At 42.5% G+C, this 24,003-nt stretch overlaps 1 protein-coding gene across 3 annotated transcripts in view; it reads left to right on the forward strand.

Moving 5' to 3' along the window:
• Positions 1 to 24,003, forward strand: part of mcf2b (MCF.2 cell line derived transforming sequence b) — a 45,413-nt gene that overhangs the window by 2,199 nt on the left and 19,211 nt on the right. For 2 of the 3 annotated variants that reach the window (XM_072706843.1, XM_072706844.1), the window contains exons 3-13: positions 3,214 to 3,330; positions 6,996 to 7,145; positions 7,593 to 7,717; positions 10,181 to 10,295; positions 10,727 to 10,846; positions 11,671 to 11,862; positions 13,622 to 13,813; positions 14,567 to 14,732; positions 19,768 to 19,856; positions 23,484 to 23,569; positions 23,670 to 23,736. In XM_072706843.1, coding sequence (XP_072562944.1) covers positions 3,214 to 3,330; positions 6,996 to 7,145; positions 7,593 to 7,717; positions 10,181 to 10,295; positions 10,727 to 10,846; positions 11,671 to 11,862; positions 13,622 to 13,813; positions 14,567 to 14,732; positions 19,768 to 19,856; positions 23,484 to 23,569; positions 23,670 to 23,736 — 1,419 coding nt within the window. The remainder of the gene's footprint in view (positions 1 to 3,213; positions 3,331 to 6,995; positions 7,146 to 7,592; positions 7,718 to 10,180; positions 10,296 to 10,726; positions 10,847 to 11,670; positions 11,863 to 13,621; positions 13,814 to 14,566; positions 14,733 to 19,767; positions 19,857 to 23,483; positions 23,570 to 23,669; positions 23,737 to 24,003) is intronic. The other variant, XM_072706845.1, reaches the window with a different exon arrangement.

Here is a 24,003-nt window from a genome sequence, read left to right on the forward strand (position 1 = left end):
ACGTAAACGGACGACTCGTACTTACGAACGGGCTGCCATAAATCCTGTTATATGAATAATTTGGATTAAATACGATGATTCGTAGTAATGAACGCATGCAGTACTTTGTGATGCTTGTGAAAACATTGCACAGCTTCAGCAGTTCTTGGGCTCGAAGTACAGTACAGTATCATATTTACTTTTATTTCTACTGTATAATAATAATAATAATAATAATAATAATAATAATAATAATAATAATAATAATTTATTACTCAGTACTGCATTTATTTTTCCAACTTACAGTGGATATAAAAAATATATATATATAAAAACATACCCCTGTTAAAAAGTCAAGGTTTTTGTTTTCGTGGCGTAAGACATGAGACCATGATAAATCATTTCAAAACCTTTCCCACCTTTAATATCACCTATAACCTGTACAATTCAACTGAAATACAAATCTGTTAGGGGGGGAAATATATAAAAAATATTTAAAAATGAACAATGAGCTGTTTGCATAAGTGTGCACACCCTTAAACTAATACTTCATTGAAGTGCCTTTTGATTTAATGACAGTACTCAGTCTTTTTGGGGACACACCTGCCATCAATTAAAGTGACTCTGATTAACCCCAAATAAAGTTCAGCTGGCTTAGTAGGATTTTCCTGACTTTACTCAGCTGCATCCTACAGCAAAAGCCATGGTTCGCAGAGAGCTTACAAAGCATCAAAGGGATCTCATTGCTGACAGGTATCAGTCAGGAGAAATGTACAAAAACATTTGTACGACATTAGATACACCATGGAACACAGTGAAGACAGTCATCAAGAAGTGGAGAAAATATGGGACAACAGTGATGTTACCGAGGACTAGACATCCCTCCAAAACTGATGAAAAGACAAGACAGAAGCTGGTCAGGGAGGCAGCCGAGAGACGTATAGCAACACTGAAGGAGCTGCAGGAATCCTGGCAAGTTCAGGTTATGTACTACATGTGACAACAATCTCCCGTGTTCTCCATAAGTCTGGACTATGGGGTTGGGTCGGAAGACGGAACCCTTTTCTTACAAAGAAAAACATCCAAGCTTGGCTAAATTTATCCAAAAAATACTTCAAGTCTCCCAAAAGCATGTGGGAAAATGTGTTATGGTCTGATGGAACCAAGATGGCCGCAATGCCAAAAGATATGATTGGCACATAAACAACACTGCGCATCACCAAAAGACCACCACACCCACGCTGAAGCACGGCGGGGGCAGCGTCATGCTCTGGGGTTTTTCTTCAGCTGAAACTGGGGCTTTAGTCAAGGTGGAGGGAATTATGAACAGTTCCCGTCAATTTTGGCCCAAAACCTTCCGGTGTCTGCTAGAAAGCTGAAGATGAAGAGGAATTTTGACCCCAAGCAAACATCCAAATTAGCAAAGGATTGGCTTCACCAGGAGAATATTAAAGCTTTGGAACGGCCCAGTCAGAAGCCAGACCTACATCCAACTGAATATCTGCGGGGAGACCTGAAGGGGGCTGTTCACAGGAGATGCCCTCCAATCTGACAGGTCTGGAGCGCTTTTGCAGGGAAGAGTGGGCAAATATTACCAAGTCAAGTTGTGGCAAGCTGATAGACTCCTACCCAAAAAGACTGAATGCTGTAATTAAATCAAAAGGTGCCTCAACAAAGTACCATTTTGACCCGATCATAAGACTTTCTTTTTTCCCTGAAAATGCATCTACTGTAAAAAAGCGATGTCTTCTTATATTTGGGGTCTAGACAAAAAAAGGGAATAGATGCCACCAAATATGATATTTGTGACGAGTGATTGACTTATACCGTAATATAGCTTTGCCGTAAGATTTCTTGTGTGAGTGTCAGACTCAAAAAGCGTGTGTCACGCCAGATGCACGAGAGCTGGCAAACCTGGCAACGCGTGTGCTTAGCGTGGCAACGCGTGTGCTTAGCGTGTATCCCTGAGTGTCACAGACACAGTTGGCTTCCCTGGGATGTGCTGCTGCTAATGTTAAACCGGTAGTGTCTGTTAATAAAGACAGTAACATTCATTTTAAAAGAGCTGTCATCATTTATTAATTTGGCTCAACCTTTCTCTGCAATACGTTTTTTATTCTCTTCATGTGCGTCTGCTGTATTAAAAACGTTCAGCACCCTCAAGGGCTGTAGAGTTTGTAATATTCATTATCTACTGCCCCCCCCCCCCCCCCCAAAAAAAACCCAATACATTTATTTGTAATGTTTGCCGTTTAATACACTTATTGTAATCCCATTGCCAGCGGCTGCTTTTTAAACTGTGGTTGTTGGTTAACTTATTAAATGTTCTTGTCAAATCAAATATATATATTTTTTTATAAAGGTAAGATTTGGTTTTTCAAAGCCATATTTTTTTCTAAAAATAGTTTCCAAAAAGTGGGGGGTCGTGTTATATTCGGGCCATTATGGTATTAGTTTACGGGTGTGCACACTTATGCAACCAGGTTATTGTATGTTTCCCCCCCCCCTAACAGATTTGTTTGTTTTTCAGTTGAATTGTACAGGTTATACTGTACGTCACATTAAAGGCGGGAATGGTTTTGAAATGATTTATGTGGTCTTATTTTTTTACATCACAAAACCTGGCCTTTTAACAGGGGGTGCGTACACCTTTTATATCCACTGTACCTACAGATTTGATGTCAATTCGGAACAGATCTTTTTCGTAACCTGGGGGCTGCCTGTAGTTATATAAATTGAGCTACATATTGCAAGCACAGGAATGGACTGAGAACCTTTCTCAGTATAAGTCCCATGAGGTTAATTCTCGGTAGAAATCGGGATGTGCGGTAGTTCATTAAATGTCCTTAACGTACAAGTTTGTTTGTCTGCTGCCTGGGAAAAGCTGTGCAAGAACAAATGTTCAACGTATTCACATGTTCTACCAGGCTGCTGTAAGACTGAAATGTTGTTCACGCTACTTGAGATTATTACTTGGGATTAGTACTTTCATGTTACTCTGGATTACTACCTGTGGCAGTACTTTCGTGCTATTTGGGATTACTGCATGGGATTAGTACTTTCACGCTACTTGGGATTACTGCCTGGGTCTAGTATGTTTGGGTTTCTTTCATTTGAATATACGAGGTATTACGTTTTTTGGCCTGATTATGTAGCACTGTGTAATGAGGGTATCTGTCTGATAAACGTGTATGAGTTTTTAACCTGCGTATTTGTGATACTCGTCGCCCTCAGGTGGTGATGCTGAGCTCCGTCACCGACCTGCTGCGCTACATCGAGGATAACCAGCTGAGCTCAGAGTTCAGTGGCGTGCTGGAGTACTGCAACAGCGACTGGATCGTTCTGCGCACGGTAACGACACCGACAGTCCTGCCGAGGGTGACGTCAGACACGTCTAATACTGAGTCCTGTAATGGGGCACTGATGTACTCCATATCATACTCAGACTGTAATGGGGCACTGATGTACTCCATATCATACTCAGACTGTAATGGGGCACTGATGTACTCCATATCATACTCAGACTGTAATGGGGCACTGATGTACTCCATATCATACTCAGACTGTAATGGGGCACTGATGTACTCCACATCATACTCAGACTGTAATGGGGCACTGATGTACTCCATATCATACTCAGACTGTAATGGGGCACTGATGTACTCCATATCATACTCAGACTGTAATGGGGCACTGATGTACTCCATATAATACTCAGACTGTAATGGGGCACTGATGTACTCCATATCATACTCAGACTGTAATGGGGCACTGATGTACTCCATATCATACTCAGACTGTAATGGGGCACTGATGTACTCCATATCATACTCAGACTGTAATGGGGCACTGATGTACTCCATATCATACTCAGACTGTAATGGGGCACTGATGTACCCCATATCATACTCAGACTGTAATGGGGCACTGATGTACCCCATATAATACTCAGACTGTAATGGGGCACTGATGTACTCCATATCATACTCAGACTGTAATGGGGCACTGATGTACTCCATATAATACTCAGACTGTAATGGGGCACTGATGTACTCCATATCATACTCAGACTGTAATGGGGCACTGATGTACTCCATATAATACTCAGACTGTAATGGGGCACTGATGTACTCCATATCATACTCAGACTGTAATGGGGCACTGATGTACTCCACATCATACTCAGACTGTAATGGGGCACTGATGTACTCCACATCATACTCAGACTGTAATGGGGCACTGATGTACTCCATATCATACTCAGACTGTAATGGGGCACTGATGTACTCCACATCATACTCAGACTGTAATGGGGCACTGATGTACTCCATATAATACTCAGACTGTAATGGGGCACTGATGTACTCCACATCATACTCAGACTGTAATGGGGCACTGATGTACTCCATATAATACTCAGACTGTAATGGGGCACTGACGTACTCCATATCATACTCAGACTGTAATGGGGCACTGATGTACTCCATATAATACTCAGACTGTAATGGGGCACTGATGTACTCCATATCATACTCAGACTGTAATGGGGCACTGATGTACTCCATATAATACTCAGACTGTAATGGGGCACTGATGTACTCCATATCATACTCAGACTGTAATGGGGAACTGATGTACTCCACATCATACTCAGACTGTAATGGGGCACTGATGTACTCCATATAATACTCAGACTGTAATGGGGCACTGATGTACTCCATATCATACTCAGACTGTAATGGGGCACTGATGTACTCCATATAATACTCAGACTGTAATGGGGCACTGATGTACTCCATATCATACTCAGACTGTAATGGGGAACTGATGTACTCCACATCATACTCAGACTGTAATGGGGCACTGATGTACTCCACATCATACTCAGACTGTAATGGGGCACTGATGTACTCCATATCATACTCAGACTGTAATGGGGCACTGATGTACTCCACATCATACTCAGACTGTAATGGGGCACTGATGTACTCCATATCATACTCAGACTGTAATGGGGAACTGATGTACTCCACATCATACTCAGACTGTAATGGGGCACTGATGTACTCCATATAATACTCAGACTGTAATGGGGCACTGATGTACTCCATATCATACTCAGACTGTAATGGGGCACTGATGTACTCCACATCATACTCAGACTGTAATGGGGCACTGATGTACTCCATATCATACTCAGACTGTAATGGGGCACTGATGTACTCCACATCATACTCAGACTGTAATGGGGCACTGATGTACTCCATATCATACTCAGACTGTAATGGGGCACTGATGTACTCCATATCATACTCAGACTGTAATGGGGCACTGATGTACTCCATATAATACTCAGACTGTAATGGGGCACTGATGTACTCCATATCATACTCAGACTGTAATGGGGCACTGATGTACTCCATATCATACTCAGACTGTAATGGGGCACTGATGTACTCCATATCATACTCAGACTGTAATGGGGCACTGATGTACCCCATATCATACTCAGACTGTAATGGGGCACTGATGTACCCCATATAATACTCAGACTGTAATGGGGCACTGATGTACTCCATATCATACTCAGACTGTAATGGGGCACTGATGTACTCCATATAATACTCAGACTGTAATGGGGCACTGATGTACTCCATATCATACTCAGACTGTAATGGGGCACTGATGTACTCCATATAATACTCAGACTGTAATGGGGCACTGATGTACTCCATATCATACTCAGACTGTAATGGGGCACTGATGTACTCCACATCATACTCAGACTGTAATGGGGCACTGATGTACTCCACATCATACTCAGACTGTAATGGGGCACTGATGTACTCCATATCATACTCAGACTGTAATGGGGCACTGATGTACTCCACATCATACTCAGACTGTAATGGGGCACTGATGTACTCCATATAATACTCAGACTGTAATGGGGCACTGATGTACTCCACATCATACTCAGACTGTAATGGGGCACTGATGTACTCCATATAATACTCAGACTGTAATGGGGCACTGACGTACTCCATATCATACTCAGACTGTAATGGGGCACTGATGTACTCCATATAATACTCAGACTGTAATGGGGCACTGATGTACTCCATATCATACTCAGACTGTAATGGGGCACTGATGTACTCCATATAATACTCAGACTGTAATGGGGCACTGATGTACTCCATATCATACTCAGACTGTAATGGGGAACTGATGTACTCCACATCATACTCAGACTGTAATGGGGCACTGATGTACTCCATATAATACTCAGACTGTAATGGGGCACTGATGTACTCCATATCATACTCAGACTGTAATGGGGCACTGATGTACTCCATATAATACTCAGACTGTAATGGGGCACTGATGTACTCCATATCATACTCAGACTGTAATGGGGAACTGATGTACTCCACATCATACTCAGACTGTAATGGGGCACTGATGTACTCCACATCATACTCAGACTGTAATGGGGCACTGATGTACTCCATATCATACTCAGACTGTAATGGGGCACTGATGTACTCCACATCATACTCAGACTGTAATGGGGCACTGATGTACTCCATATAATACTCAGACTGTAATGGGGCACTGATGTACTCCACATCATACTCAGACTGTAATGGGGCACTGATGTACTCCATATCATAAACCGTAATTGCAGTCTACACACTGGAATCAGTCAGAACTATCAGACCCAGGCACAGTAGTTCTGTTAGTAGTATTAGTCTTTTCATGTAAAAATATCCTTCCTAATATTTGTTTTCCAATTCAATTAGCCTTGTTTCTGCATATCATACTAGTGACTTCATGCCTCTGTTCACCACAGTTATTTGGACACCTGCTGGCATGTTTGAAGTTGCTTCCTGTATGTTTAACATAAAACAACCAGTACAATTTAAGTATAAGCAGTATGAGGAGGCTAATAATGTGCATCCCAGGAGAAGTCATGTTTGAATCTCCCTCCCTCACTCTGGCTCCACCTATAGGCCATTGAGAGCTTTGCAGTGACGGTGAAGGAGATAGCTCAGATGCTGCAGACGTTTGGCACGGAGCTGGCTGAGACGGAGCTGCCAGACGAGGGAAATGCCATCGACTACCTTCTCATGGCGCACACTGACAAGTACAGGCAGCTCAAGGTACCATTTTTCTTTTCCTTTCTGACTTTTAAGTTACCACAGGCAGGAAAATATTACAGAAATATTACTGATCAAGCAGGTAGAAGGTAGTTAAATGTTTTATCCCACCACAAAAAGCCAAATTTACCCAAGCTAAATATGCTGAAAGGAGGTTATTGGCCGAGGTGAATAGTTCAGGTCCAGAAAGTACAAATCCAAAGATTTTGTTTCAACCAACCAGTTAAGTATAACGAGTTACATTCACAGAGTACTCAGAGTACTCAACTGGTCGATTGAAACGAAATATTTGTATTTGTACTTTCTGGACCTGAACTATTCACCTTATTGATAGGGCTGCCGTGCACCCACAATATTTACTTCTGGCTACAGGCCTGACTACAGGATTGTCTAACAGACAACTTACTCATCTGCACATTTGATACATGCTAAAAAGTGTTTTTCTTACAGGATGACATAAGGTCAGTGCTGAGGCAGGGTCGTCAGTTGCTCTCGAACTTGGAGGCATCTAAAACAGCACCGGAGGACCCCGAAGGACAGAGGGACATCAGTCAAGACTGGGACAGGGTGCAGAGGTATATGGCCTCAAAGGAAACAAAATCAGTTCCGTAATAACCAGAATGTTATGATGGCTAACAAACAATTTGGGAGTTTAATTTACAGAACACGATAAAAAATAACGACAGGCAGTCCCTGAGTTAAGAATGTCACGGACAGCTCGTACTTATGATTGGACTGCCATAAAGCCCATTACATAAAAAAATTCAGATTAAATACATAATACGTAATAATACGTAATAATGAACGCTACTTTGTGACGTTTGTGAAAATATTGCACAGCTTCAACGGTTCATGGGCTCAACATACAGTATATAGTATGTAGTTACTTTTATTATTACTGTATAACTGGGGGCCAAGCAGCACTATGGTTTTTAAAATAATAAGTACTGAATTATTTTCCAACTTACGTACAAATTCGAGGTAAAGACAGACTTAGGGGACAGATCCTGTTCGTAACCTGGGGACTGTCTGCATACACTTGCTGGAAAGATAGAACCACAATCTGTTAAAGACCAAGTCAGGAGGAAAAGGGTTCTCTTCCACAAATGGAAATTAACTAACAATTTCAAAATAAAGCAGGAGTATCTAAGTCTACAGGTTGCAGCTTTAAGTTAAAAAATAACATTAGACTCGCTAAGAGGAATGTAGAAAGGAAGATTGGAGGCTAAGGATGACATTAAAAGTTTCTTCCAATACTTTAACTCCAAAAGAGCTCTAAAAGCTGAAATCACTAATCTGCAGGATAGTAAGGGTCTTATAATTGAAAATGAAATTGATATATTAAATGAGTTTAATGATTATTTTACACGGGTGTTCACAGTAGAGGACACAAGAAACTTACCACCAATTAGTACGAATTCAGCGTCGTCTATGACTAATATATGTATAACTGAGGTTGATGTGATACTAAGCCTAGCTAAGCTCAAAATAAATAAATCGCAGGGGCCTGATGGCATCTTACCTATAGTTTTAAAAGAGATGATGGATAGTATTAGCCAACCTTTAACTTTACTATTCCAGAAATTATTATCTGCTGGTGTGGTACCTTCAGATTGGAAGCCTGCTAATATAATCCCATATGCAAAAAAGAGGATAGAAGTTATCCAGCAACTATAGGCCAATCAGTTTAACTAGCATTACTGGAAGAGTAATGGAAGCTATAATCCAAGTGAAAATGGTAGATTACCTGGATTCAAATAACATTCTGAGGGATAGCCAACATGGATTTAGGAGAGGTAGATCCTGTTTATCTAATCTACTTGAGCAACTTGAGGAATATACAAGAGAAATTGATCACAAAAAGGCCTATGGCGTGATTTACTTAGATTTCCAGAAGACCTTTGATGTTGTCCCCACAAACGGCTCCTGCTAAAGCTCAAAGCTGCAGGGATTTTAGGAACTGTGGCAGCTTGGATTGAAAACTTTTTAAAAGACACGAAGCAGCAGGTAGTTAGAGGCACAATGTCATAGTGGGCCTGCGTTCATAGTGGGGTAACGCAGGGTTCAATTTTAGGACTACTATTGCTCCTAATTTACATTAATGATATTGACACCAATACATACAGTAAACTGGTTAAATTTGCACGACACCAAAGTGGGTGGTGTAGCAGATACTGATCTAGCAGCACAGAGGCTACAAGGGGATCTTGATTTAATTAGCAGCTGGGCTGATACCTGGCAGATGAAATTTAACGTAGATAAATGTAAGGTAATCCATGCAGGGAGCAGAAATATAAAGTACAGATATTTTATGGGTTCCACTGAAATAAAGGTAGCTGATTATGAGAAAGACCTCGGTGTGTATGTTGATGCTTCCTTATCCCACTCTCGCCAGTGTGGGGAAGCAATAAGAAAGGCCAATAGGATGTTGGGTTACATCTCTAGGTGTGTGGAGTTTAAGTCAAGGGAGGTGATGCTACGATTATACAATTCCTTGGTAAGACCCCACCTAGAATATTGTGTGCAGGTTTGGTCACCATACCTTAAGAAGGACATTGCTGCCTTAGAAAAGGTGCAACGCAGGGCTACAAGAATGATTCCTGGTCTTAGAGGAATGTCTTATGAGGAGAGGTTAGCTGAGCTGAATCTGTTTAGCCTTGAGCAAAGGAGACTAAGGGGGGACATGATCCAGGTCTATAAGATTCTAACGGGTCTGGATGCTGTTCAGCCAAATAGTTACTTCAATATTAGTTTAAATAGTAGAACTTGTGGCCATAGGTAGAAATTAGCGGGAGAACATTTTAAAATTAATCTGAGGAAGCACTTCTTTACACAGCGTGTAGTTAGAGTATGGGATAGTCTTCCTGTTAGTATAGCACAAGCTAAAATCAGAGCTAGATAAGATTTTAACAACTCTGAGTTATTAGTTAAGTTCTCCCCAAACAAGCTTGATGGGCCAAATGGCCTCCTCTCGTTTGTAAATTTCTTATGTTCTTATGTGAGACACTTGGGTGCTGAAGCAGTCTGGCTCCTGCTAGGTTGCTGGCCCAGTTGCGGGACATGGAGACGGCGTTCGACGGCTTTTTCGAGAAGCATCACCTGAAGCTGAAACAGTACCTGCAGCTGCTGAGATATGAACAGAGCTTTCATGAGGTAAAAGCCCATAGCTCAGCATATGGGAAAGGCCAAACGATATATTGTCCCCTAGTTACCATAGGGACAGGTGACCACAAAGTGAATAAGGAACCACTGTTTTTCTTTGATAAATCTACTCATATAAACGGAGAGATCATCGAGCCCCTAGTCCTTATACCACCTGTGAGTTGTATTCTAAGTTTATTCATAATGGGGTTATAAGTGCTATGTGTTTACTGGGAACCTCAACCTGCCCATATATGGACAAACGTGTCCATGGCCAGACTTGTCTCTGTCCGTGGCAAAATCTTTTGTTTATTTGGTGGGTACACATGACGTAGACATAGTACGGATATTCTTGGCATTAACACGAAGGACGTGTGGCTCACATAATGATGAGATTTCATTAATCCAGGCGCTCGCTTGTATCCTGTGATTTCGGCCACCAGATGGAGTCCTCTTTGCACCAGATGATAGCGCAGGAGAAGGAGATCGCTTGCGTGGGGTTTACAGTAGCTCAGACCGAGCAGCTGATTAAAGAGCTGGACACTCTGGACAAGCAAGCCCAGGTCTGTCTTCCATGAACTGCTTCATGTCCAACAGTGTGTGCTAATGTTACGTTATTAAATTTACATTTTTATAATGTTCTACCTTCTTAAATGGTAGACATGGCAGGACAACAAATTAAAAATTATATGTCACTATATGTAAGTATTTTTTGTTTACATATATATATATGTAAACGATAATAAACATTTAAGAAACATAAAACATTCATCATTCATTTTGAAGGAGCACTATTGTGCTCATTTTCTCTGCTCATAATTTCATTTTTGGAATGTACTACAAATAGATTGACATGCTTCAATGTTCCAGAACCACATTATTTTTCTCATGCTGTACATTTCTATTCACTTTATCTGTAACTCTGTCTGAAACACTGTGTGAGAGCTTTAAGACCCACCCCCGATGAGCCCAGTGTGCTCTGGTTGGTCAACTTGCCAAATTGGTCAGTTTTCCCTATACCTTTCACCCCTACCTTGCAGTCTGCAGACAGATCCTTGCAGGCAGGCGGCCAATAAGGATTGTGTTACGAGGTGACCTCACCATGTCACGGAAGTAAGGGCTGGCGTTTTAGGCAGATTACAGAATCTGTGGTGAGAGTTACTCCTTTCGCCATGTACATTGGGCCCCTTCAAAAGTATAAAACATTAATCATTCATAACTGAGATAATGATAAAATATAAGAATTATGGGATTAACATAAAACAGTATCATTCGTTTTGTTGTCCATGTGTTGATCAGTAGTTAGCGGTAATGAGAGATGCAGCTGTAGGGTCCGGCGAGTGTCACTGGTGTAACGCTGACTGTTTACTCCCTTTGGCTTGTCCAGGAGGAAATGGGTCGCGCCCAGATCATCATCCTACACGGCCACCAGTTGGCGGCCAATCACCACTACGCCCTGGCACTGATAGTGCAGCGCTGCAACGAGCTCCGGCATCACTGCGACGTGCTAACCGCCTCGCTGCGCGCTAAGCAGGCTGCCCTCGGGCGTACCCGGGACCTGCTACTCCGGCTAGAGCAGGTAATGGGCGAAGCCGTGCAGCGTGTCTGTCTGGCCACAGGCTCTGTCTGCTGGGGGCATTGTGCGATATACCACACACATAGCTAGGGCATGCGGCGTAACGCACAGGCCACTCCTGCACCTGGAGAAACTAGGTAGCCGTCACATCTGAAGGAGAAACTTTACACTCTGACCGACTTAAACTTTTTTAGATTTTAGACTCTATGTCCCCATGGGGGAAATTGTTTTGCAGAGCACTGTACATTCCAAAAGAATCAAGATCACATTTTACACCTGTCATTGTACAACAGAGAATAAAGCACAAACGTCAATATTACACAACAACGGAGGATACTGTAAGGGGCGGAATTGGTGCACGATAATTAAATAATAGAAGATTTAATCACTGTCAAAAATATCACTTCATAACCCCTGTTAGGTAAGATCTACTGGCATGGGAAAACTGCGGAATGGTGAGGAAGCTCACAAAAGCGAAGATAAAAATTAAAATAACTAAATAACTGCATTGACTTCAAACAACTAGTCCAACCTCAACAACATTCTTGTGCATACCACCACAATTTATATGTAAACCACAATGTAACAAAACCAACCAACTAAAACACAACACACTTGCAAATATTAGTAAAGTTATGTACACACGCTTAATCTACGTTACTGGCGATAAACAAATGCGTTTGCAGCTTTCAGCCTTTCCGTATACAATAAATACATGCAATTCACAAAGTTGAGAACCTTAAAACCCACATTAAAAAACTGTTGTAGGCGGGAGCTGGAAAAGCCCCAAATGGCCAACCCTTCAACCACTATCCATTGTTTCTACTGATTAAAATCTTGAGATTTTAAAAGCACAATGTTCAATAAAAGGCTACTGCTTACCAACTCCAGCGTCCATGCACAATCGAGAGCTCAGCGGATCGTCCGGTTAATTCTCCTTCTGTTTTTTTTATATGTAATGAATCTCCTGACTCAATGACACGGAACACCAATAAAAATAAAAGTCCTGAACACAAATACAAAAATGCACAGCCATGCACCTTGATACCGTAAAGATGCACGTGACAGCAGGCAAAAGAAAAGCTTGACAAAAGAAACAAAGACTCTTAGTTCTTTCAATGATTGTTCCCATGTAGGGCTCTTATGGCTTTGGGTACAAATCAACCCTAAACAAGCAGCATCTCACACACACACACATACAACCACAATGTACCGCACTCTGCCCTCCTGTTTGTTACAGTGCACACACACACACACACACATGCACGTGGCACAGTGCACCAGACACATAAAGACGCTCTTTGCCTTGCTGCTGAGCTGGGAGGATGTGCAGAACATGGGATGGGATGGGATGGGATGGGGGGGGGAGGCCTGCATCTCAAACCCTCAGCGCTGCCTCAAAGCCCAAACAGGCTTTTCTCTTCTATCAGCTAATCATGTAATTCAGCTGAGAGCGGCTATGACTCCTAGGAAGAATTGATATTTTACACCATAGTGTTGTATGGCTTTCACCTTAACAGTGGTTGTGTAAGCAGGTTCGGTGCATGACTGTCTTGTAGAATGCGGTTAGCTGAGCAGCATGTCCAGTGACCGCAGACAGACACCGCAGGGGGCCTTGCTTCCCGATTCTGCCGTTCCATCCATCTGCACGCAGAGGGACTAATCCTCCGGCCCCAGTGACCCTCCGCTCCCCCTCGTCTGTCAGTGCATCGCTGTGACTCTGTGAATCCCGTCAGCCTGCGTGTGTCTATGTCTGCCCCAGACCCTACGCTGGTGCGATGAGGGAGCCTACCTCTTGGCCAATCAGCTGGTGGATAAATGCGAGTCCAAGGACGGGGCGCAGGCAGCATTGCAGGACATTGAGAGGTTCCAGGAGGGGGCGGTTCCTCCCCTGAGCGCAGGCCCTGATATTCTCAGTCTTGAATATGAGTCTATCCTCACTCCCCAGCTCCAGGTAACGCTTTTGCCCCCCCCTCCCCGCGCCCCCCCCCCACCAACTACCGTGCTTGCTCATATGCGCATGGACTCAACAGCTTCTTTAATTTTTTTTCTGAGTATCAGCTGTAAACTAGCCTTAAAACAGGAGATATGCTTTTCTTTCTGCGCACAACACTGACTTTAACGAACACGAGAAAACACACGTGCGCACAAACGCACACGCACGGGGCGTGCATGAAGACACCCAGCTGAGCTTCTGGACGTGATCTTCACACCACAAGCATGTTCTCGCACAGAACAGGCCCCGTTTGTGATGTGTGATCAGAAGATTACAGCTTACTGCTTATTTTACCCTGAGAATACTAACATTCCACGTTGTTAATGCGGTGCCTCTGACACGTCGCATCTTTAAATGCAGTTACTGTAAGGTTGCAGCGTTAAGCTCCAGCTCTGTGCGTGCTTCACACATGGCTTTCTCTGAACAGTACCCTTGGCAACAGCGATATCCATTATCCTGTGTCACGCATGTAAAATGCATTTCATTGCTTAATAAACCTGTGACCATCTGGTTAAACGTCAAGCAGCAAATGGTAAGATCTCTACCCTGCACTCGTTCCCATTCATTATATCGTTAACACAGTGCTTCTCTTCTGCAGAAAAATGTTAGTCTTTAACCTGTCCCAAGTCCTTCATTTGCCTCAGTAACTCTTCCCCATACCATCTACTCTCTATCCCCCCCCAACCCCCCCCCCACACACACACACACCAGGCCCAGATTGGTGCAGCCCATGACAAGTTCTCAGCCATGCAGGGAATGATCCAGAACCGGCAGTCCAGCCTCCGCAAGCTGCTCGATAAGCAGGAGCGCCCCGTCCAGCCGGTGGCTCCCCGGCCAGAACCGCGATCCAAGTCGCCCCTGTTCTCCCCCAAACACAGTAAGCACAGTTGCATGACATTATGTGGTCACACTGGTGCCTTAAATGCATGTGAACAGCTGTGTGCTACTATGGAGAAATGAACCATACACTGTGTAAATATTACAGTTGCACAAGATTAGCCACACTAAATATACATAAGGTGGTTAGAAGGTATGTGGATATTATAATAAAAATCTAGCTACTTCCAAAATGCATAATATTTGTGATGCTATGGCTCAGCTGGTAACGCTGTTGGTGTCCCTCTGTGTGATGGACTTTCCCTGCCTTGCACTTCACACTTACTGGGATGAGCGCCAAGCTCACTCCAGCCCAGTACTCGATAAGTGGTTTGAAGATGGATGGATAGTGTAATCCTTACCCCCTTTGCACTGAGATGGCGATATAGATTGGATATTGGGAAACGCTTTACATTAACTGCACCTTTATAATGCATTCGTAGAACATTCATAAGCAGAATGTAAGTACAGTGGTACCTCAGAACTCAAACTTAATCCATTCGAATCCTAAAAACTTCGAGTTCTGATCAAATTTTCCCCATAAGAAATAATGGAAAACCAATTAATTGATTCCCAGCCCCAAAATATTACACCTAAATATGTTTTTTTTTAGCATTTAAACACAAAATGAACAGGATAAAACAAGAAGAGCATATACTGTACTAAACACATCTAAGCACATTTATCAAAACAGTAATTTGTAAAGCAAGAAAATAAATGTATCCAAACAATGCGTAAAGTAAAAAAAAACAATGTGTCCTGCCCCGATCGTCCGCTCCATCCGTGTGCCACGCCCTCTTGTTAACCCTGTGTGGAATCCCCGTGTGATCAGCTGTTTCTGGTTGTTGTAATTAGCCCTCTGTATTTCATCCGCGTTTCAGTTTGTTTACCCAGTCCGGTCATTGTATTGTCCGTCTGCGTTTTGCCTGCCTTACCTGTAATTAAACCCGTATTCCCCGATACCCTGACGTCTGCGCCTTTGTCTTCGTTCCGTCCCCTCTCGGCACGACAATATTATTATAATTAAATGTATGAATGGTTTATTATTAATGATATTAAAATTATTAATAAGAAAAATTTATTTTAAAATATGTTTTATTATATAATAATTACTATTACTGTCTATTATTGTCTAAATGTATTTTTATTGTCTAAATATATATATTCAACAAGTGTAAACATGCATGATGCTATCACAGCGAATGCGAGACTGAGACTGAAAGCGTTAAAATTTGTTTCTGCTGAGAGACGTGCCGCGTGACTCATTTCCCCGCGCATACAAGTTATCTTAGGTTGGCGTTCACGGTTCAACTTCAGAGATTCAGATCGAGTTCTAGGTAATTTTTTTTCAAACTGGTTGGTTCGACTTTTAAGAAATTCAAGTTCTAATGAGTTTGAGAACTGAGGTACCACTGTATATCATAACATCCTAACATACCTTAGCAGCTTAAATACATTAATCACAAATACTATACATTCATAGAAATCATTATAATCATATTATATGATAATGTTTGTTATTAATTTTAAGGTATGTTAGGATGTTGAGGTATAGTTACATGCTGCTTATGATGTTCTGTAAATACATTGTTAAGGTGCACTGAATGTTCTATGAATGAATTATAAAGACATTATAAAGGTGCAGTTAATGTAAAGCATTATTCTATCTCAAAAACGGTTTACCTGAAACTGTATTACTTACAGTTTTGGTGTGTTTTAATTTTCAGATACACTGACCTACACTATTGAGAAACCAGTTACTTGCATTTTTAAAAAGTGTTTCAGAAAAAGACTAATTTCAAATATTTCATAGTAATAACTACAGAAGACTGTAGCACCTGAACCTTTTTGATGGAAATTCTGGCCTTGCCCACTGATGGCTGAGGCAAAGTCATGATGGAATGGGGATTGAGTTTATGAATTTGTGGTCCCCACCTACCAACAACAGAGGCAAATTCATAGTGTAATGGTGATTGGGTCCCCTTAGATCTCTGTAGGCAACAGCACATCTTTTTGGGTCATTAGAGTTGTACTGTGCATTGCATCTTTCACCCAACCTTGTTTTTTTTTTTTTCTCTTCCTGCTTGAGACACATTCCTGATTACTGAGCTTTCTGAACACAGGATGACTAGCATTATGAATAAACCATTTGGTTTTTGGTTTACATAATCCATTATCCACCATTTTGCTCCAAAATGTCACCTGAACAAAGAAGAATCAGGATGAATTCCGGAATGCCTGAGAATACTAAGGGAGACTTTAAAGCTAATTGCAAACACTGCAATAATCAGATATCCTGCTGAAAACGAGGCCTGTTCAACCTGCCTTCATGCGCAAAGGTTGTGCTTTTGAATTCTTTTCTGTATAATTTAATGGTCTTTACTGGGATTAGATCCCAGTGTACATTTACTTGATTGCTTTAAACCATTTAATCTGGATTTACTTTGTAATATAATGGTGTTTTTAAGTGCAGGAAAAAAATATATATATACAAAAGGACAGGTTATTCTCTGTACTTTTTTGTGTTTTTAAGATGGATCATTAGCAGTAATGTTTTCTGTTTTTTTACCCTTTGTTACATGTGGCCTGTGTATAATCATATATTGTATGTTTCTTAAATTTTAGCCAAAGTCCTCAGCACTGTTTTTCCATCGTCATCTATTGTGGCCAATATATATTGATCTGCATCTACTGAAGAATACAAAGCTCCTGTGAAACTCATGGAAAGTGAATCATTCAGGAGCTCAAAAATGGCTTTGAACTACTCAATCTCTGCTTACAGAATCACAGCTGGTGATACTCGCAGTGACCTCTGATAGTTATTATGGGTTGGAGCATCAGCGATATCACTCAGCATCCTACCTCAGAGTGAAGGAGAGTCTTTCTGAAATTGACTCTTCACAGTTTGATGTTTTCATATAAGCAGCTCTGGGAGATGTTGGAATACTCAGGAAACATCTTGAAGCACTATCATATTTAAGTTGTGTGTAGCACTAAGCATTTTTTGCTGCCTTTTGTAGCTCTCTTTGGAGAGGTATATGTATAGTGGTGTTGATAAATGCAAGGAATTCTGCAAGCAGCCCAGTCTATTATTCTGGGGGTTTGCTTTCCAAGATTTGGGCAGGCATGTGTGGGATGGGCTGTTACTTGGCTGATACTCTTTGGATTACAATGAAAGACAGCAGCTTTAAACGTCTGTAATGTTGCTACACCATCTCAACAGCCAATTGAACAGCCAATTAGGAACCACCTGCTGAAAATGTTGTGTTTCACATGTTGACAAAGCTATCCATCCATTAGGAGGAATGTTCACCAAGCTGATTGTACCCTTATCTACAGGGTACCATAGACAACTTGTTTCTGTTGAATATTGTTACAGCCAATTATAAAATGTAATCAATCAGAACATTGTACAATCATTTTAATCACTCCTCCAAGCACTATTAAACTCGTCAATAGCCTGAAGGAATCAACCAGCATCATGTTTGAAGAGAAACCATTATTTCGAATGGCCTTTTTCAGACTTATGTGTGCAATTATTAGTATAGTAGTATATATAATGTGCACTGTGAAGGCTGCCTGTATCTCTGCAATGGTTAGAAAAACAGCTGATGATGAGAAACCTTGTAGCCCAATAGTCATGATGGCAGGATAGCATGTTATCAGAGTTAAGGCAGCAACCATGGTCCTCCAAGGAACCAACAGAAAATATCTGAAAACGCCACTTGTGCACCTCTGTAGCCGATCTTCTGCAATTTTGGAGAACACATTGCAAAACCCTCTCAGCATTCTCCAGGCTGGCTGCAACCTTGCATGCATATCCCTCCATGTTCTAGAGATGTGGATCCTGCGTCTATCTTTGGTGGCTGCGTCATTAGATGACATCACTTCTCACAATCAAATGATTGAGACTAATGTTTTTGGGAAAATAACAAGGCTTATGTATAATGAGTCTGTGGTATTCTGGGTATTGAGTAAAACATGGAACATGACCTATCACTGTTGTATGTCATTTTTCTTTTTAACATTTCAATGCACCTCTCCATTACTTTTTCTAAAATACCTTTCTATTTTGTTGTTTTTTTTTTACAAACTAGATTTTTATCGTTTGTATAGTTTTACTTTAAATACTTCATGCTGACAAGAAACGTTTAATTTCTGTCCTTATTTTGTACTGCAGTCAATAAATTCAGAACAAAGAACGTGACCATCCAAAGAAGCTGGTACTGTATATCTAATCATTATCTGCACAAGTTTAGTTGAAAATAGTGGGCAGTGTTCAGATTCCAGTTTTAAGGCGTATTGATTTTTTCAGGATTTTTCTCAAAGTAGGTAAGAATCCACGTTTCCAAATATGTCCAGACCCCTGACATCTAACTGTCCATCTTCCAACCACTTATCCTGGTCAGGTTCACCGAGGGGCCCTGCAGCCCAAACCACAAGGCAGGGGTACCCTAGACAGGGTGATGCTCAGTTATGGTAAAGACTCACATATTATGCATGAATTCCAGTTGCTTAGCAGCTTAACCGCATTTCTATGGAAACCAGAGCACCTGAAGGAAACCCACATATAAAAAGGGAGCAAATGCAGGTTCTACACATACAGCAGGATGCTTCCCCCCAGCCTTGGAGGTGCCACGCAGCACTGCTGCCCACTGAGCCTCTGCACACCCAGAATCCCACTCTGAGTACAGAACTCAATAACTTGTATGCAGTTGAGTCTATAAATGCAATACAAATTTCACAGACGCAAATGTAACCATATACATACCGTCGCGTTATTTGTTCAGCAGCGGTACCCAGTTTCTGTTTAACAACATGCTACCTCTTCACACTTAACTGTTCAACAGATTTTCACCGATTTTAACTAACAGTTAAGGTAAAGGAAACCTAAACAGAGTCAGGCTACACATTCAAATCTGTGGAGAATAAGAAGAATATTTCTCACTGGTGTTACTATTTACATGTTTGTTTATACTGGACGATTGAGTATTTTAATAATACTAACCTGCAGCCACTTTATTTCCCTACATCAGGTGTTGACTTTAACTCCAGCTTAAGGTTCTCTTTTGACCTCTCTCTTCCGGGAAAGAAGGCATCCCGGAAAGGTACCAACTCGAAAAAGGTGAGACTCATACACAGTTACAAAACACAAACTCTAACTTCTCCTGAAGAGAATCCAGGCTGGTGGGGCCTCCATTGGAGAGCCGGCCAGGGGGGAGACCTGACAAATGACATTAGATTAGATCAGATGAAATCAGATCAGATTTTTTGATCCCCACTAAAACCTAAAAAAGGCCCCCAAGGGAATGCACCCAGAGAAAGCAGTGTACCCTCCTAGAATACAGTCAGCTTCAGAACTGTTAGAATCCCTCTTCAGAGCCACCACTCTACTCTATTGGCTTGGGATCTGTACCAGCTGTTGGAAGGTTGCTGGTTCAAATCCCATGAATGCCAGGAGTAGTTCTACTCCATTGGATCCTTGAGCAAGGAAGGCCCTTAACCTGCAATAGTTTTGCCCTGAGTATGACATTAAACTACATCCAGCCCTGCAAGGAGTTCCTCCAACTTCCAGGGGTAATTTTGGGGTTGGCGGCAGGATTGGCACTCCAGCCGCCAGAAAACTCACACTGGTCCATTCGGATTAGTGTGCTGCTGAGGTATCACCCACTGCACAGCTGCATTCAGGTTCTCATCCCTGAGGTGGTTTGTCCTGTGGTGGGTGTGGCATCTCACTTACCTCCTCCTTATCAAGATGCGATAAACATTAATGCATAAGATGAAGCCACAGTCTGTGAATAACTCAGGATGGGACACCAGCCCATCACAGTATTTCCCTCACTCCAAATTACCTTAGCATGTTTTTGGACTGTGAGGGGACACCAGAGTTCCCAGAGGGGACCCGACAACAACATGGGGAGAACATGCAACCCCTACACGCATAGGAGCCATGGCAGAGACTCAAACCCTGATCCCAGTGGGGTGTTACAACAGTGCTAACCACTGCACCATCATGGCACCCTCAAACTGAGTGCCTTATTCGGTTATTTCCTGTTATCGTAGGACATTGGTCGCCAACCAGTCAATCACAATCGACAGGCATTCCTAGTCGATCGCACTGGCCACTTCCGCGTGTCGCTTTTCCAATGCACAACAGGAACTGTGACCTTTATGCTAGACAAGCATGGGCAACACAAAAAAAGCTTATAACTCCAGTACAGTATAACTCCAGTACAGTATAACTCCAGTATAGAATAACTCCAGTATAGTATAACTCCACTACAGTATAACTCCAGTACAGTATAACTCCACATGTAATATCACAGAAGACTGCACTGCGGCCCCAAAACCACGGATGATGAACAAGTAATTTTGTTAGTTATTGGGGTCAATCACACAGTCCAAAAATACAGGGAAAATTGCATTGTATTCATATTTTATTTATATTTTTGATTTATCTGGCCTGCAACATGTTTATAATTCATTATTGAATCTGGCCAGCAAATTGATTTTTCGTTTTCTGCAGACTGAAGCAGGATGTACCATTACTCCGATAATAAACGCTGGCAAGTGTCACTGCTAGAACCGGTGATATTAGACAGAACTATGTCAGTTATCAGGCGAATTTTCCGATGCAGAAATATGGAACCACGAGCACTGAAGTATTTTGTGAGTATTCATCAATGCACTGAATGTAACTGAGATACAAAAATAATTCCATCTCCTCAAGTTTTGCTCCACTACTTCTGTGTAACTTCCAAGTTAGGGGCGGTGCTTGTAGTCAACCAATCGCTATAAGCCTCACCCAGTAGTTCTTGGTTGAGCAAGTACTGTACCTACTCCAGAGTACAGACTAAAAAAAGATTCAGGAACTACCTCCAAGAAACTACTATCAGGCTGAGTTCCTGTGGTGAAAACACAACAAAAGTCCCTGGTTTCTAAAAAAGGGTCTGGTTCTGAAGAACAGTTCCTGTGGTGGGAAAGCGCTTATTATGCTGATTATGCCAGTAAACACTTTATTACGGAAAACAAGAAATGAGGCAGAAACAGTACAGAGAATTGAAGGGTCTGTTGAATCCCTTCAGGGTGGTTTTCTGCCAAGCGGAAGACTGACATGGACAGAGATCGTATGTGCAGTTGACTGGCCTGTTCTTTCACTGCTGGCCCTTAAGCTGTGCTGGGGAAGGCTGTGCTGGAGAAGGCTGTGCTGCCCCCTTCTTGCAGAGGTTTGTTGCCACCAGCCACTTCCAGGTTAGCTTTCGTTGCAGGTGGTTTCTGGTGCATATCAGAGAGGCCATCAACATTTCTGTGGGCCATGCCAGCATGGTGCTGCTCTAAAGTCAACATCTTGAAGGTTTTGAGCTGTAGCTTCTAAGCTGATCTTCTAGTTATCTGTATACAGCTGGATAGGCTTTCTGGTGCAGTAGTGAGGGCCTTTTTTAAGCAGTGGAACATGAGTTCGGCCTCCACAGTCCACTGGACATGATCAGGCTGGATTTTCCATGTGGGTCTTAGAATGAGGTGGCTAGAGAGGAGTTGGGGACAAAGTAACGTCGTACCCAGAGAGTGCTGGGTTGGCCTATACATAATCCCAGGATGGCCTGCTGTTGGGCAAATGAAAAATACATAGAATATAAATATTTAAACATATAAAGACTGTAATGTGGGCGGAACTGTGGTGCAGTGGCTGCTCCTCACCTCTGGGGTTCAAGTCGCTGCCATGGCCCCATGCGTGTGGCGTTTACATGCTCTGCCCGTGTCGTCATGGGGTTTCCTCTGGGACTCGGGTTCAAGTCGCTGCCATGGCCCCATGCGTGTGGCGTTTACATGCTCTGCCCGTGTCGTCATGGGGTTTCCTCTGGGACTCGGGTTCAAGTCGCTGCCATGGCCCCATGCGTGTGGCGTTTACATGCTCTGCCCGTGTCGTCATGGGGTTTCCTCTGGGACTCGGGTTCAAGTCGCTGCCATGGCCCCATACGTGTGGCGTTTACATGCTCTGCCTGTGTCGTCATGGGGTTTCCTCTGGGACTCGGGTTCAAGTCGCTGCCATGGCCCCATGCGTGTGGCGTTTACATGCTCTGCCCGTGTCATCATGGGGTTTCCTCTGGGTGCTCTGGGTTCCTGCTGAGGCTAACTGGAGGTGCCATATTGCCCATAGGTGTGAATGTGCCCCATCCCTGCCTGCCGCCCATAGCCTCCAGATCCCCATCACCCCAAATAGGACAATTGGGTACAGAAGATGGATGGATAAAAATATAATGTAAATAATGTTTTAAAATAGGAACATTGGGACAAACAAAGATATACACTTAACCCCCTGATTGGCATATAATGGGGTTTTGCAATAAATAAATAGGTGTAGTTTCAGACCAAAGTGCCACAACAGGGGCTGAGCATTGAGATAAAAACACATTTATTAACTTTCACATTTCCAGTTGATCCACCCAGTACTTCTAGAACAGGTCTGTTAGTGTGGGTTGAGTATGGATTGGGGGGGAGCAGGTGTTGAATTGACCGTCATACAATGCTCTCATTCCCCCCCCGAACCCCCCCCCCCCCGTAAGTAGATCTTTTTTAAAATGCAATGGGGGCTGGGTGGGCGATGCATGTTTTCTTCTGGCAAGGTGATCCTCACCCAGCCTTCATAATAAGAGGTTCCTCGGCAAAGCATCTTCTCTGCTTCCCTCCCTTCTTGAATGTACGTGATTCTCCAGCTAAACAAAGGTCCCATTATGCTGTGCTTTCCTATCAGATAGAGGTGATGCATGACTACCAGGAGAACCGCAACTCCCGCTCCTTCAGCTTCGATGGAGACGAGAGCCCTGACATCCTCAGCCGGTGAGCAGCACCTGACCTCATGGCCGGGCATCACTAGCGAGGTCTCATGCGCTCGTCCTCCGCTTTACTGCCTTTCCTGTTTTGCTGTTTTGGTCCTCAGTCACGTGATGAAGGAGCTGATTGAGACGGAGAAAATTTACGTGGAGGAGCTGCTTGCTGTTTTGTTGGTAAGATGCACATCTCCCTGACTGAATGTGGAGGTTTTTATTTTTTTGGAGGAAAGAAAATATCGAGTATAAGGTTTTAAAATGTTCCATAAATCCTGTCAAATACAACTCATTCATGCTAGAAATTATGTAAATGCAAAAAAATAAACAGATCACAAAAGCATGACTGAGACAGTCTTTACATTTTATGGTGTCAGTGGGTCAGTAACAGGTGATCTTCAGAAACGATTCCCCGGGCAGGACATACATATGTTTTTGGAACCGGTC

The sequence above is a fragment of the Paramormyrops kingsleyae genome, chromosome 24 (genome assembly GCF_048594095.1).
Source record: "Paramormyrops kingsleyae isolate MSU_618 chromosome 24, PKINGS_0.4, whole genome shotgun sequence".
In the NCBI taxonomy this organism is placed as follows: domain Eukaryota; kingdom Metazoa; phylum Chordata; class Actinopteri; order Osteoglossiformes; family Mormyridae; genus Paramormyrops; species Paramormyrops kingsleyae.